At 39.8% G+C, this 16,241-nt stretch overlaps 1 protein-coding gene across 7 annotated transcripts in view; it reads left to right on the top strand.

Annotated features, from left to right (window-relative positions):
* myocd (myocardin) overlaps positions 1-16,241 on the top strand; it is a 131,526-nt gene that overhangs the window by 51,037 nt on the left and 64,248 nt on the right. For 5 of the 7 annotated variants that reach the window (XM_039616690.1, XM_039616694.1, XM_039616692.1 and 2 more), the window contains exons 1-2: positions 3,506-3,698; positions 14,760-14,960. In XM_039616690.1, the coding sequence (XP_039472624.1) occupies positions 14,810-14,960 (151 nt within the window). In that variant the 5' untranslated portion in view covers positions 3,506-3,698; positions 14,760-14,809. The other 2 variants (XM_039616689.1, XM_039616688.1) reach the window with 2 other exon arrangements.

Below are 16,241 nucleotides of genomic sequence, written 5' to 3'. Positions count from 1 at the left end.
ATTCACTCCAGCTAATCTTTGGACAATTTAGATTCAAAAATTAACCTAACCCCACTAACTACATGCCTTTGGACTGTGGCAGGAAGCCGGAGTACCCTGAGAGAAGCCACACAAACACTGGGAAAACATACAAACTCCACACAGGAAGGGCCCGGCCAGGTGGGGAGTGGAATTCAGGACTTGGCTGTAAGCCAACTGTGCTAACCACTACACCCCCATGCTGCCACACCCACATTCTTTACACTGGGATTAACAGGAAGTAAAATGGCTGTCTGATTTAGACTTAATTTAGATTTTCTGCAGGAAGTCATTGTTGTAACCTACAGTGTAAGGCAGAACCCCTTTTAACCCTAAACCATATCTTTCTGGTTCTTATATTGCACTTTTCTACTCTGAGTGCTCTACACAACTTGCCTGATTCACACAATATGCTCTTTCGATTTAACATCTAACATTCACACTCCAATGGATGCATCGGAGAGCAACATGGGGTTAGTATCTTGCATGTAGCCTGTAGCAGACGGTGGATCGAACCACCAACTTTCCATTTAGTAGGTGACCTGCTCTACCACCCCATAAAACTTACAGCACCTGGTATTCCCAGGCGGTCTCCCATCCAAGTATTAACCAGGTCCAAGATCAGACGAGATTGGGCCTGCTGAGGGTGTTATGACCATAAGCTAAAGTCACTCCTGAGAAATGTAACAGCTAACAGCTGGGTTGGAAGGTTATGGCACAGGGTTAAAAAGGATTTCCGGTTAAGTAAGTTACAACATAGCTTTCCCACAGAAGTCTAAATTATGTTTCAGTTTACAACTAACAGTGGTAACTCTCAATCCTTGCATGTGTTCATATATCATCAAGCTTTTTAAATATTTTTGCCACAGTCTGGTCTGACGGCGCCTTAACCAATACTGTTATCATCTTCAAATTTGTTCAAACTTCAGACTTCTTTGGTTCATTTTAGCACTTGTGTTAATGAAGGACACAAAAGTCAGACCACCATACATGAATTGGCCATTATATTTTATTGATGACAGGATCAGTTTTCGGGAGGTAAGTCCATAACCTTGAGTGCTAACACTGTTTTGGCAAAGCAATGTCAATTCTTGCACGAGTTTATTTCCTGCAAGACCCACAGTTTTTATGTTGGTCCTCCATGTTCTTGTTAATTGGATCGCTTTTCGCGCAGTTCAGAAGAAGTCACGGTCACTTCTCCTTCGTGTATTTTTATCCCCTCTCTGCATTTTTTTAAATCTTTTTTTGTTCCTTTTTTTATTGTCTCTCAGTTTGAATGTGATTTTAATCTTCTGAGTTATCCTTTATGGTGGCAAAGAATTGTTTATACTTGGTTCAAGTTTGGCTGTAAATCTTCTCTCAACTTGTGGAGTGGATGACGTACAGGATGAGGCCTGATGCTCTCAGGCTGTGTAAATCATGCACATTACATTGTGCTGGAGCTGTGACAAAACATTTGGAACTCGGGCTATTTAACTCTTGGATGTCTATACTGGCATTTGGTATGTTTAGACCTTTGACCTCCTCAGCTAACCTTCCACTGCACGTTAGTGGGTGCCGTAATGCTGTGATGGGCGGGAATCTACTTAAAGCTCTTAATGCCTAAGTAATAGTTCCTCATCCACCACGTGCCATTGCCTTTGAAGTATTAGGTAGGTTCTGAGGGCAGGACAGGGTTGGAAAATGATAAATTCATCGAAACCGTGTTCTTCATAACACTCTGGACACATCTGGTGAACTGTAAAATATTATCGGATCCTTTTCTCTGGAATATCTTAATGTCCTTTGGCATGAACAACCAGACAAGACACAATGCAAGCTCAACTGCTTCTGCTGCTGCTTACTGTTCGAGTTCATTTCAGTTATGTGTGTGCGTAAGTGGGTCCGGGGCATCTTTCACTGTTTTCACTTTGAAAGTGTTGATAAAACACCCATGATTCAATTCCTCACATGACTGATGTAGATAAGGGCCGTCAAGCCAAACAGTTTGAAGGAGGGGAGCACTACAAGCCCAGCTGCAGTGACAGTACAAGAAACATGTTGGGCTGACCGCAGCTCCTTGTTACCCTCTCATACTAATCGTGAAATTCACACGCTTACTGTAGAGTTTTGACAGAGGGTTGGAGGATGTGTTGGGGTTTATAATAAATATATTACCAGCCTGAATCTCAAGGTAGTGATAACATAGAAATACATAATAGCACGTATAAATCCGGGATGTGCCGTGGCTCTATAAATATGGTCCTGGAATCTGAACAGTTCCCCTCAAAAAAAAAAAAAACTACAAATATAATAATGAGCAAAACAGACAATAGCATCCAGCCTGAATACACAACAAGTGTAGTTTATTAATACTGACAGCAATTTGTCATTATTTATAAACATCCAATTAACTACAGGTTATGTCCAGGGGACTTCTGGTATTTTTCTTTACATGAATCATTTTAAATACTTGCTTCAAAGTCTAACTGAATGTAAACACAAATTTGGCTACTTACTACATTAGGAATGTCCAACACATGAAAGCCCAGCTTTCACCAAGTGGCTGATCTAAATAATAAAACCAGTGCGGAAGTACTTTCCTTTAATGGCCACTTGAGGCTGTCTCCAAAAAGAGTCAATGCCACAGAGGCCCACGCTGAAAAGATCTTAAACTTGATAGCTTCAAAAACCATAAAACAGAAAAAATTATTTGTGCTTTATGGATAGTTTCCCTCGCCACTAAAATTGTGCTGTGCCTATTTTTTTTCATAACACCTCTGTTTGGAAGGGCGGGACAGTGGTGCGGTGATTGTTGTCAACAGTGAGTTCCACTCCACCACCTGGCCAGGGCCTTTCTGTGTGGAGTTTGCATGTTTTCCCAATGTTCTCTCCGGGAACTCCGGCTTCCTCCCACAGTCCAAAGACATACAGTTAGTGGGGTTAGGTTAACTCAGGGGTCTCAAATGCCAGTCCTCGGGGGCTATTGTGTGTACCACACAGCAGGTCAAGTTAGATCAGCTCCCAGAAACAGCTGTCAGTCAGTCAAAGCAGCCACAATCCAGAATTTAAGCATTAAAAATACAAATCCATTCACTTCCGCTTATCCCAGCTACCATAGGCCACCAGCCTATCACGGGGCTAATGGACAACCATTGCAACACGCCTGAATGAAATTAGTACATCATTAGCAAGAGTATAGAACTTGACTGCATGCTGAGGTGGCAATTCAGCAATTTGATTAATATTACAGCAGCTCATGAGTGAATGAACATGGTGCAATAAAAGTACTTTTAGAAGTACATTTTTCCAAACACTTACATTTACTTAAATTTACTTAAGTAGGGTTAGGGGTTGCCACTTCAGCATGCAGTCAAGTTCTATACTCTTGCTAATGATGTACTAATTTCATTCAGGCGTGTTGCAACAGGGACACACGGAAAAGTTTCAGCCGGCCCTCAAGTACTGGAGTTTGAGAGCCTTGGTTTAATTGGTGAGTCTAAATAAGAATGCGAGTGGAAATGGTTGTCAGTTAGCCCCATGATAGGCTGGTGGCCTATGGTAGCTGGGATAAGCGGAAGTGAATGGATTTGTATTTTTAATGCTTAAATTCTGGATTGTGGCTGCTTTGACTGACTGACAGCTGTTTCTGGGAGCTGATCTAACTTGACCTGCTGTGTGGTACACACAATAGCAGTTGGGTGAGTCTGTTTGTTACCACCATATGTTGGATGCAGTTTATCCTAGCCATCCACATAAATATGATGCAGTCACATAATCCTGCTTTTTATGGCTATCGTTACTACTAGGGATGGTAATTGGTAAGAATTTAGCAACTCCATTTCCATTATCAATAGCACTTATCAATTCGATTCCTTAGCAGTTCTCATTGTGCTTTCATTGGCTCTGCTTTGAGAGTCAATTACTATTTATCAGTATAAACCCAAAGCTACAGTCCCAGACACAACTAAAAATCACCACCCTAATGAGGATAAACATATCCTATATATAGCAGCATAATGCAGTTGTTTCTGTCCTGGCTGGCCATATCCACACTCTAGACTGTGCCATTATTTTCCTCCTCCGGCACACAAACTGATTGTAGTTTAAGTGCAAAAAATGATGAGTGGGATCCATAGGCAAGCAGGCTAACAATTCAAAGCAGCTGAACTACCTGGTTCCAATCCCTAGTTACTACTAGTCATAATACTGCCGAACTCAAAAGTCCTGAATATCACCAAACTGACTGGATTTTAATTATCATAACCAAACAAAGCTAATAGAACCACTTTCTTTATGTACATCACACATTATAATTGATGAACTACTATGTGAAGTAAAAACAAAAACCCAGTAACACTGCACAGTACTGGCATAGATCTGCTTCTATCCCTCTGTGATTGATTACAACTGTGACAAGAAAAAGCTTGTAACACATGTAACACAACTCTTCTCCTACCAACATTCTTTCATCTTGCTTTTCATTCTGCAAAAACAGTTATAGTAGCTTTTTCTTGTTTATTTGAAACATCTGACCTTTCAACTTTCTCCAACGCTCTGTCTGCCATAACTTACAGCGGCTCTGTGTATGCATCGACTGTCACCCACTGCTTTTAGGGGCCTTGTAGACTAAACCACATTGGTCATAAAATAGGTAAAAGTAACAAAATTTCTTAGTTTGTTTAATGCACTTTCAAATGAATACGCTTAATAATCCTGTGTCCTATAATAAATTCAATAGTGAGCTGAGGCTGAAAAGGTGCACTGGTAGTTTATAATCTAGTTTATCTCCATGTCCATCATGTCTTATTGTTTTGTTTACATTCTGAAGCATGATCGAGCAGCTGACTTTTTTAAAATCGTGTTGCCATCAGTGTACTGGTTTTGCAAATGCGACTGCTAATTCCTTCTGTTCTAATATATTTGAACTTCTAAGTTTGCACAGCACTTCGGCACGGTCATCATTTATAACTCCTGTAAATGGGGGATGACATAAAGGCCACTGGGTTTTTTTGGATGGTTCTTCAAAAGCCAGGATCTGTGTTTACAGGTTGAGAAAGGGCTGGGCTCAGGGATGTGGAGCCTGCAGTCTTTTACAATGCTGTCTTGTCTGTCACTTGACAGTTGACTGCTGTGAAGCTATCCCCCAGCTTAGCAAACAGCCTTGTTATATTTTCCATTTGAAAAAATTGTCAGGGGTCACCAGCGTGTCTGACTGTGTTTCGCTGAAACCAGATGGGGGTTTTCCTATAAACAAGTGTACAGGGAGTATTTATACAGACTGTGGCACCTGACGCCATAACACTCATGACACTCTGTTTAGTGGCCAAAGTTGCCATAAGTCACTTTAGGGAATTAAGTAAATATTTTCATTGTGGCCATGCCATTGTTTATTATAGAATGGCAAAAGTTCTAAATCTTGCCAAATCCTCTGTTAAAAAAATCATTTAATAACAACTTGTCTGAAGCGAAGCACCGTGAACACGGAGCTGATTCCTTTTTCATTATTCGCAAGTCCACTTTCAAACAAATCTAGAAACACCACCTGTTTCCAAATCAGTACGTGTAAAGGCTCAGGTTAGAGCGGCGCGTTAAAACAAACCATAGACATCTCCTGCATACTCTGATTGTTGCAGCAGTCACGGGAGGATAAAAGCATACTTCTGGCCTGTCCAGAAGCACATTGTCTCATCTAAATTCAGCATGTCGCCCATCACAGATACAGTCTCGCATTCCACTCTGTAGTAAAGTATTCTCATGCCGCTTGAATAAAGCAGCATGAGATATGAGGATGCGTTGCATGGTATGCTGAAATTACTGGAGATTACCGTTTGGCCTGATAATTGTGTGAGGAAGACTTCAGTCTTGGAGAAAAGTCTTTAAGATAAAACAATTCCAGTAAAGTGTTGGTCAATCAGACCTCTGTTGGAAGCCATAAACAAGAGGATCGGTATTACAACAGCACTTTAGCTGGAAGCGGCCTGTTATGGTGCTCCCATAAAAAATGTGCAAAACAAATGTCGTTAGGCAGAACTCAAAAAGGAATTATCATAATGAGCTCAGCTGGAGGATCCCTCATATTGATTGCAGCATAAATTCACAATCATCTGTTGGAAATCCTGGACTAACACCAACGTAAATACTACAGGCCCTGAAAGCCTCCCGTACATCTGGCTCGGCTTCAGCTCGGCTGGTGGTCGCCTGAAAACCCTGGAAAGTGTGAGTGCAGCAAGAAAGATACAAAAGGAATGAAAAATACGAGATGTGACCGCTCAAATGAGTCATTTATCAATGAAAGAAACCGGACCTCTGAAGAGAGGGTGAATCTTTAGCTCAGAATAGCAAAAGAAACTAATTCACTGTGAAACACTGCACGCTGCAGTTTTAGTCCAAGTCAAATAAAGCAAATGCTAGATTACAGTAAACCTGCTCATGAATGCCACAAGAAATTGTGTAATGACATTGGAAACACACGAGTATTCTGTAATAGGAAGTAGACTAGTAGTAATCAACAGCCCACCTTTGGTCCCCAGTAATTTATAAGCAGTTTGGATGTTTTTCCAAACTATGTCACTGTCGAAAAAGTGAGATGACATAACCTCAGTATTTTACACTCCCAAAAATACTTAGTTGTAGTTAATTCTGTAATTAAGCAGGATTTATGCTCCAACCTTCTTGCTATTATTAGGAGCATGTCATATAGAATATGACTGATAAAAGAAGGTGGTTTTGTCAACATAATGTTTTGGGCTACAAATAACCTCCCAATCCAAAGTGTATGGATCACCTAACCCTAACCAACTGCCAGCAGTCTTGGCTCAGCCACCAGTGGTGATCAGGGAGTCACTGACTGGTCACTGGGCCTTTGTGATCGGAGCTTTAGCGGTCAATTTCACAGTAACTGTCAGCAACCACTCACAACTGGTTAGGGAATATACACATTTACCTGCTGACCAGTCTCCATGCCTGTCTGACTGGTGCCATAGACTTTGCTTAGAGTGGCAGGCTAAGTTTAATAACTTCATAATCAGAAGGAGAATCTATATGGTGTCAGAAAAATCCTGTAAACTGTGAAGAACAACTCCCAAACAGAGATCAGTGACATTATCATCATTATTTACATCAGCACACTCAAAAAAATGAAATTGGGTGGTTGTTACATGTACAAGATTCAAACTTGTAATTTGAACTAAATAATTTCATGTTTCTATGGTGAACGTAATTAAATCATGTAGCATCTGCATGAAATTCAGCAACTTAATTTGTTCTTGTTGAGATGACATGATACAATCTAGTAAGAGTGGTTAGTTGCCTGGACTCACAAAATTCACAAGATCACATTAGATGTCAAGCTACAGGAAAATTGCTGGAGTTTTAAGAGGCAGGCAACTACACCCACACCACGTGTATGCTATCGCTATTTATTGTGGTTTAACCTGTCAAGGACAAAAACGTACAGAGAATTCTACATAAAGCCTTGTAATCATAGCTCTCCTAGTTTTGTTAAGCCTGGATTGAGAGCTTGGTGGCGTGATGGTTAGTGCTGCTGCCTCACAGCAAGAAGGGCCTGCGTTCAAATCCATAATCTGGTTGGTTTGCAGTGTGTAATTAGAGTTAGGTTAATTGGTGATTCTAATTTACCCATGAATGTAAGTGCAAATGGTTGTTTGTCTCTATGAAATCATCAACCCCCATATTAATTGTAGTAATTGCCTTGATTAACAAAGTAGTTGTTCAAACAACAAGATTTCATTTCGTTTTCCTAAAGTTTTTAGCTTGTGTGGAATGAATTAAAACAAATTTCACTCTACATACTTAAATAAATCACTTCAAGTCCATGCAAGTATACTATGTTGATCCAACGTAATCTGATTACATTAAACCACCAAATGCCAAATGTGTTGGTTTGACATGGTCAAAATGGGTTATTGTACTTGGTAAAATCACGTGGAAAAAGGTGCCATGATTAAATTGTGTTCATCAAACAACAGATTTTTTTGAGTGCAGGGCGTTGCTGCTGCTGGCATGGCTCATTTATATATAAGAGGGGCTTTTTTTCTCTGTAACTCCCAACTCATTATTTGTGAACAAGCAGGATTATTGTTGTAAATTGTTGGGGGTGGGGGGGATTTGGTGAAAAATAAGCCAAATGAAGAATTTAAAAAAATCCAACTGGGATACAAACTGTCTTCTTGTGACTACAACAAACACCACCACCCTCAGATCTTCCCTTTTGGAGTTTGTTGGACACCAAACAACAGCTTATGTATACTGTGGACACATCCAATTAAACAGCATTAAATTACACAGCAGGATAAGAAAAGGGTGAAAGTGTTCAAAGAGATCAGTTGTGTCACCATTTACTGTTTGAAGAAGATTGGGATCTTGCAGGATAGCCTTGCGAATTCACATTTTCTCTCAACTCTTGGAAACAAGTATCCAGTGACTGTAATTTACTCTGAAAATACAACGAGACTGGTTAGATGATAACAAAATGAATTTCATCTAAAGTGATAGAAAGCACAGGAAATGACCGTGAGTTTATTTCAGGGTGTCTTCATGTGTGGCTGCTACTATATCCATCTCACTCATCTTGATTAATGATGGAACAGATGATGGCAGCAGAACACATTTTCTGTGGATGTGTAAAAAACAAATTGCTAATCTCACTGGCTGAATCTTCCTCCGTTAACAAGAAAATAAGCTACAACATGAAAAAAAATCCAAACACATCAGTGGAATTAAATCCTATAAAAATGTTGAGCAAACATTAATTGAAAGGACCTGGAAAAGTTTTTTTCAAAGAAAATATAAAATGTTTTATTCCATTGTGGGGTTGTAGATACTGCATTATAGGCATTTCCACTATAGTGAAAAGAGCCAACGTGCACTGTGGAGAGAAAAATCCTCAGCTGCTGTTCAGATCTACTAAGAATCCATGCAGGCAGGGGTGGGTGTCGGGGCTTCTCCGTCCATGATAATTCCTCTTCTTACAACTCTTCCTTCTGAGGTTTCTGCTGCCTGAGGTTTTCACTAAGCTCATGATCGGTCATGGCCATCTTCCCAATGTACTCATGTTGGATTTTTCATCCTGAATAGGGGTTCTGACACTCAATAGTCCTCAGCCTCCTTCCGTCCACTTATTATATAGTTTCAGGGTACCAGACTTGATGTAAAACCCTCCATGCTTTTTTGTCTTGATGTCAGTGGATTCTATCTCCTCCTTTGGCCAGCTTATGATACCAGCAGCGTATCTGACAACCAGCAGGGTGCGTGGACCTTGTTCTTCCCTGAGTCCTCAGGCATTGCCTTACTGTCTGCATTTGGTGGCTTTCATAGCAGCCTCTTCATAGTTTCTATTTCCCTGTGCAATTCCAAGGTACTGCAATGTGTCTGCAATGTTGCCTTCTGGTTGTCCCCACAGTTCTCACTAAATTCCCTCTCTTTGTTACATCTAACTACCCCTCGCTGATCCGAATTACATTCCAGTGTTGGTGTTGTAGAAATGTGGATCAGAGAATTGATGATATTGTTCAGTCCTGGAACACAGCTTGATGTCATCCATGTAGATCAGCTGTCCGTAGCCAGTCTTGTTGATCATCTGGTTGAGGGTGTTCAGGCCTATGCACAACAGCAATGGTAAATCCTGCATTTGATGTTAACTTGTGCAGTTGGCTTGAAGTTGGCCTTTCTACATTCCCACTGAATTCCTGGTGAAGGCTCTTGGGGTACTGTTGATCTTGTGTCATTCTAAGCATTTTACAGACTTACACCCTTTTCATTTTCAACAAACTTGTTTATCTTTTACACTGATGATTCAACTGGGAGAGTTTAATTCTTACCCATTCAATAGAAGTGCTATGACTGGGAAAAATAAATGGAATTTTTACTTTTATTATCAGGGGCATTCAGTATCCTAGCAGTTGGTATTATAAATTTATTCTTCCCTGCTGAACGCTATTGATGTTTAGTAATTACAAATTTGACTATGTAAACAAATTCAGCACTGAAAGATAAAAGGATGAAATATAGGAAAATAAATCAGTACCACTAACTGTTTCACATTTCTATGCGAGATGGTCTTCATATTTGCGGAATAACAGGAGATGGAAATTTGCAAATCATTGTCTGATTTTTCTGAATATTTTTCTGAATATTTACAGCTGCATGGAAAGGGAAACATTTCTCTTTAGAGAGCAAGTGGAAAAGTCATTTTTGCAAGCTGTTTTTACCACCTTTAGTATCGTCTTACTGTCTTCACTTTAAAATAGGGCGATGCCATGAACCGTGTATAAAAGACAGACTTAGGTTCTGGGTACGTAACCCAGTGCCTTAAATCTGTATTCTTTCTAAAAATGGCGTTGGGGAGTTAATTAAAATGGCATTCCATGTAAGACTTACCCATCTAAAAATGGGTAAGTCTGGCTTAAAAGTCTTTTTGAAGTCGTAATCACTAGTTTCTAGTCTAATATGATAAAGAAGATTCATGAGGGTGGACATAATTTGTAAGATAATCACCCTTTGAGTGTTCACAGTCAGTTTGTCAGTCTTTCAGTCAGATCTATGTCTTGTTTGACACATCTGGTTAAAAAAGATCAAGATGCTAACAGCTAGTTCAATGAATGAACTCAAAATCTTGCTCCTCACATACAAAGTCTTGAATTATCAGACTCCATCTTATCTTAATGACCTTATAGTACCATAGTGCAGAGCACTGCAGCACTGCAGGCCTACTTGTTGTTCCTAGAGTATTTAAAAGTAGAATTGGAGGCAGAGCCTTCAGTTTTCAGGCCCCTCTTCTGTGGAACCAGCTTCCAGTTTGGATTTGGGAGACAGACACTATCTCTTCTTTTAAGATTAGGCCTCAAACTTACCTTTTTACTAAAGAATATAGTTAGGGCTGGACCAGGTGACCCTGAATCCTCCCTTAGTATTGCTGCAATAGGTGTAGACTGCTGGGGGATGATGCATTGAGTATTTCTTCTTCAGTCACCTTTTTCACTCACTATGTGTTAATAGACCTCTCTTCACTGAGTCATACTTATTAATCTCTGGCTCTTCTACAGCATGTCTTTATCCTGTCTTCCTTCAGGATAAGTAGATGGCCCCGCCCCTTCCTGAGCCCGGTTCTGCCGGCGGTTTCTTCCTGTTAAAAGGGAGTTTTTCCTTCTCACTGTCGCCAAACTGCCTTCTCATAGGGGGTCATATGATTGTTGGGTTTTTCTCTCTATGTATTATTATATGGTCTAACTTACAATATAAAGTGCCTTGAGGCGACTGTTGTTGTGATTTGGCGCTGTATAAATAAAATTGAATTGAATTAAATCTTTCAAACGTGTTTGACATTTTGGAGGAGTCAAAACATGACTCATCAAACTTTAACAAAGAAAGTAGTTTTTGTACCTAAGCCAATCAAACCTGTGAATGAAAACAAGCAATAAGGTCATTTTTGTATAAGACAAGGAACTTGAAACGATCTCTAGTGGCTCTCTGCAGCTTTGGCAAAAAAAACTAAATGAATATGAATATGGAAATAAACTATGGTACATAGCATAGAAGAAAAAAATTAAAAAGGGAAAGTTCCATCCCTTCATTCATTTTCTTCTGCTTATATAATTCATGGTCACTGGGGGGCTGGACCTGTCACAGTGAGAAAGGTTGCCTACACCCTAGGCACTTTGCCAGTCTATCATAGAGCTAACACAGAGACAGACAACCATTTGTGCCAGAGTACCCAGACAGAGCCCAAGCAAGCAAGGAGAGAGTATGCAAACTCTACACAGTGAGACCCCAGCTGGCCAGTGGATTCCAACCCAGGACCTTCTTGCTGTGAGGCAAGAGTGCTGAACATTGCCGGTTTAAGTGTGCCTTGAACCTATTTCTTCGTGATAAATTTGAACTGGAACTGATATTACTCATAGTAAGTTTACAGCTACTCTGTCTAAAAGTGGGCCTAAATATTCTAATAGTGTTTTTCCCTCCACCTTCTATTTGTTCCAGTTTATTTGTCCCTCACATCACTGGCAAAATCTACGACATGGTGTTTTTAACTAGGACATCACGCAAGCAGATTTTGTGACCAATAAACTAAACACTGCCTGGTAATAAAGATGTACATCTCACCAAGGAAAAGACACGACTGATGGTCCACCCTTCCAGTCCTTCCTCAGTCTATAAGTCATTAGAGAGAAGGGCAGATAATACTTACAACAAGTCTTAGGTATGAAGGAATTGAAAAGAGAACAACTGACAAGTGTGACCTGCTATCGGCTCATCTTAATGGAGCTCCAAGTGCCACGTGTCTTGGCTCATATTGTGTTGACACAGAGATACAGGCCACCATGTGCTAGATAGCATCAGATTATAACCTGGTCCTTTTGAAGACCTGCTTTCCTTTGTTTCATCCACGCATTTCCATTTAACCCTTCTGGTAAACAGGCATTTTTCTTCAGATATTCTTTAAAAACTAGATTTACTGATAACTTGTTACAGTATGCACTACTATCCGTCATGGAGGTGAACGTGGCTGTCGTTGTTGTCCACTCTTTGTCTTTGTCTTTTATTTTTCCTTTGTCTATCTCTGTCTATTCCCAGTAGGGGTTGTCACAGTGGTATAAATTGTCAGAGTGGACCCTATCTGCGTCTGGGTGGGCTTTTAAGCCAAGCCCATCAGTTAAGCGTTCATTAAAGAGGTTCCTCCTGAAGCTGCACGGAGGAGTCCCAGCCTTTTACCCGACTATGATTTACTGTAACTGTTGCCTTGTTTCTGAGTTAAATGCATGGGTTTGTTATTGTTTTCTCTGGCTGGTGTTTATGTGCAGTACAGTGTGCAACCTTTTTTGTTCTTTTAAGCACGCCACACGTAATCTATTTGTCAAGATATCGTCTGAGGAGATGCAGTGTCTTTAAAGCTATTTCTTAGAAGAGGTGAGTCAAGCCCCAGAATACCACCAGAGCATCCGTTTTTGACATTTTACAGAAGAAGCATGGTTGAAAATATGCTCATATTCTCTGTCCTCCAAGAGGAAAAATGCGGCACTCTGTCAGACCCAAGGGATTCCCAGCAGAACATTGCAGTTTTATCAGGATGATCAATGTTAATCACTTAACCTCTCAGTGCTTTTAATGTTGTGGCTGATTTCTTAAAGATGAATGTAGTAAGGTCAAGCATACCTGAATTACTGTGAGGAGTGAATGTGCTGGACCTCATCTCATAAACTACATGCTCAAAAGATGAATGTAGTTTCTGGGTCTTAAAAAAAGAAGCCAACGCGCAAGTGCCTCAAGCTGCACTCATTCGAAAATCAGCAGGCGTTGATCCTGTTATTGCAGTCGGGCTGTTTAGAAGTCTATGGGAACAGAAGTCCTTAGTTCCCTTGGTTTGTGACCTCAGTACATTTTTATTCTATGATGATGTTCATTTTATAATTATGTAAAAGGCTAAAGGGAGGGTATACCCTGTGATCGGCATGTTTCTCATACTCACACAAATGTGCCCAAATGTGAAAGACTTTTACAGCTGCCAAGTCCATCTTTTATATACAGTCTGTGTCTCAGGACCAAGCACCTTGACCGTGTTTAACCTTGAGAGTAGCTGAACTCTGCTGTTAGATCGGTTACAACAGTTTTTTTGATATGCAGTCAGAGGAAATATTATGTTTCCTTCTAATATTTGACTTCATGTTCAATTTTTTTTTTTTGTTTCCTATAAGCTTTTTAGGAAGGCATGGTTAAAGTTTGATTATGTTGCAGCAACCAGCCTGCTTGGGTAGGGCAAGCAGCAGACCATGCATATGAGAGTAATTTATCAGCGGCAGAGACCATGATATTTGATCCCATTTTCTAGCTTTGCTCTCATGCAGGTTGTGCATCAGTGTGGTTGAAGTCGATAAAGTGACTTTCTCATTTCCATTCTCATTACTTTGCTTCATTTACCTGCACTTCCTCTATTCTATGTTTTAAAAGTTTGCATTTATTTTAGCAAAGATTGTGTAACTGTCAGCCTTGACAATACTCTAGCCAGATGAAAGAGCCTTTTCTAAAACTTGCTATTTGTACAGCACATGCATACATATGAGGGTTTTATTGTCCCGTAAGCATAGTATGAGCAGTTCTCCAAACAGAACTTATTAAAGAAAACAGAGATGCAGATGTTTGCAGTGCCCTACGGTGGTGCCCTCGGGAGACGATGTAGTATGAAGAGTGCAGACAGGGTGCACAGAGGACTTGGCTTGTCTAAGACCTGAGTGAGACTCATTTTTCACATTGACACTTTGTGGGGGCTCTCTAAGCTACTGAATCCACATTGTAGATGTGTTTAATATTTGTTAACGAGGTAAGAAGGTCTGCTCTTTGTACACTGCGTAAATTGATAAGTTGGCAAGATCAGCAGCTGATGGAGGGCTGCGTCCATGAGGCTGAAAGTGGGCTTAAAGTTCTGTAAACAAACAGCCACGCGCTCTGCTGTCTGCCTGATCCGAAATGGACCTCTGAAAAAAAAAAAAAACAATGCAAAATCTGGAACTGCTGTTGTATTCTTCAAACACTAACATGGCTTGAGTCCAGTTCTCGGCACCGCGGAGGAGTTTTCAAACGCAAACACTCAAATGGCTGTTTGCTGTGTCTTTCGTGCTTGTTCAAACTCAATTAACTGAGCCCCTTCAGCTGTTACAGCTGACTGAGGTGGCAGCGACAAAGTCAAGTGTTTTTATTATGATGTGCACAGACTATGAGTTTTCATTGTGTCTTTTTCTCTTCAAAAGGGAGGTGACCCGAGAAGAGATGTCATCTACTGGGGAATGAAGTGTGAGCCATGAATGCAGTGAAAAGCTCTGAGGTCCACAACGGTCCAGAAGACAGACGGTGTCCTGGACAGCTGCAGCGGGCCACGCAGCTTCATGGAGACAAAGAGAGGACAAACCATGTGTTGAAGAAACACATACAATCAAGAGAAAGCAAGAATGGTGAGCCCTGATTCCCTTTCTTTCCATTTGAAATCCTTTGCTCGCCCCTCAAGTCCTAGTATATCATATTTGACACATACACTTTTTGTGAGTTTTTGAGACTTCTATATCATGAGTGTGATTTTTTTACCCCTGAAAACCTAAATAAATTGCACAATACATTTTTAAACTTTTTTAATGCCAGATGTAGCAAAGGTGATACAAATTAAAAGTCATATATGGAACTTAAAATCTGATTAATTAACACTCCATTTTCAAAAAGAATGTGAATTTTCCTGCAATTATTCCATGGTTCAGGTGTTAAAGGGTTAACTTTTCTAATCAAAGCTACCTTAATGTTATCCACATTAAATAACCCTGTCCAATCAAACTAAACTGACTGTTCAAATGTTATAGGCTTGATTTGTGTTTACATTTTTTTAAGTAATGACGGTTGATCCTGTGCTTTGTTGCAGTTTTAGGTTGAAATCTTATTTTTGCACGCTGACATTTGGCCTCCTATGTGAACATGTGATCTTCTGTTGTTGTAGTCGTTTCAAATGAGACATTTTCTTGTCTTTATTTATGGTTTTCCCGGTAGGTTGTATTAGGTGGGGCTCATTTTAAAATCTTTGTGATATTGAAAAAAGCAAATCTTCCTAAAAGCTAAAGAATGATATCCCTCAATAAAATGTTCTGATTATTCAAAAACATTTCCAAACATTCTCATCAAGTTGTTTTTTAACTTTTGTTTGAATTAGATATTTTTTGCTCACACAAAAAAAAATCTCTAGTGTCTATCCAGAATGAAAATCGGAATCTTGGTTTTACTTCCCAAGCACGTTTATCCATAAATGGAATTTGACTTTTAGTTTCAAGTGTCCTAGTTTCCTTGGATAATGCTACACAGCACTCAATAAAGCTAAGCAGAGATAAGCAAAGAAAATCATACAGCTATTGTGTATGTAGAGGTGAGCAGCTATAAAAATTGATATATACTGCATAAGCAACAGCATGCAAACAAGTCAAACAGTTACAGTGGGTTGTGTATGCACGGTCCAAAAGTGGCATAGGGCAAAGCATGCTCGAGCAGAAACAGTTTGGAGTGTCTGTGAAGTAATTTATTAGATTTATTCTAATTGTAGTGATTTGATTTGACTTGATTTTTTTTTACTGTATTCTATTATGTATATTTTTTTTTGTTTTGGTTTTTTACATTCACATCAGTTTGTATTTTTTGTCATTTCTTTAGCACCATTTTTCTATTAGTGCCTACAAAAGTAATATAATAATAATAATATT

The sequence above is a fragment of the Oreochromis aureus genome, linkage group 8, assembly GCF_013358895.1.
Source record: "Oreochromis aureus strain Israel breed Guangdong linkage group 8, ZZ_aureus, whole genome shotgun sequence".
Lineage (NCBI taxonomy): Eukaryota > Metazoa > Chordata > Actinopteri > Cichliformes > Cichlidae > Oreochromis > Oreochromis aureus.
This window is presented reverse-complemented; position numbering and strand designations above follow the sequence as displayed.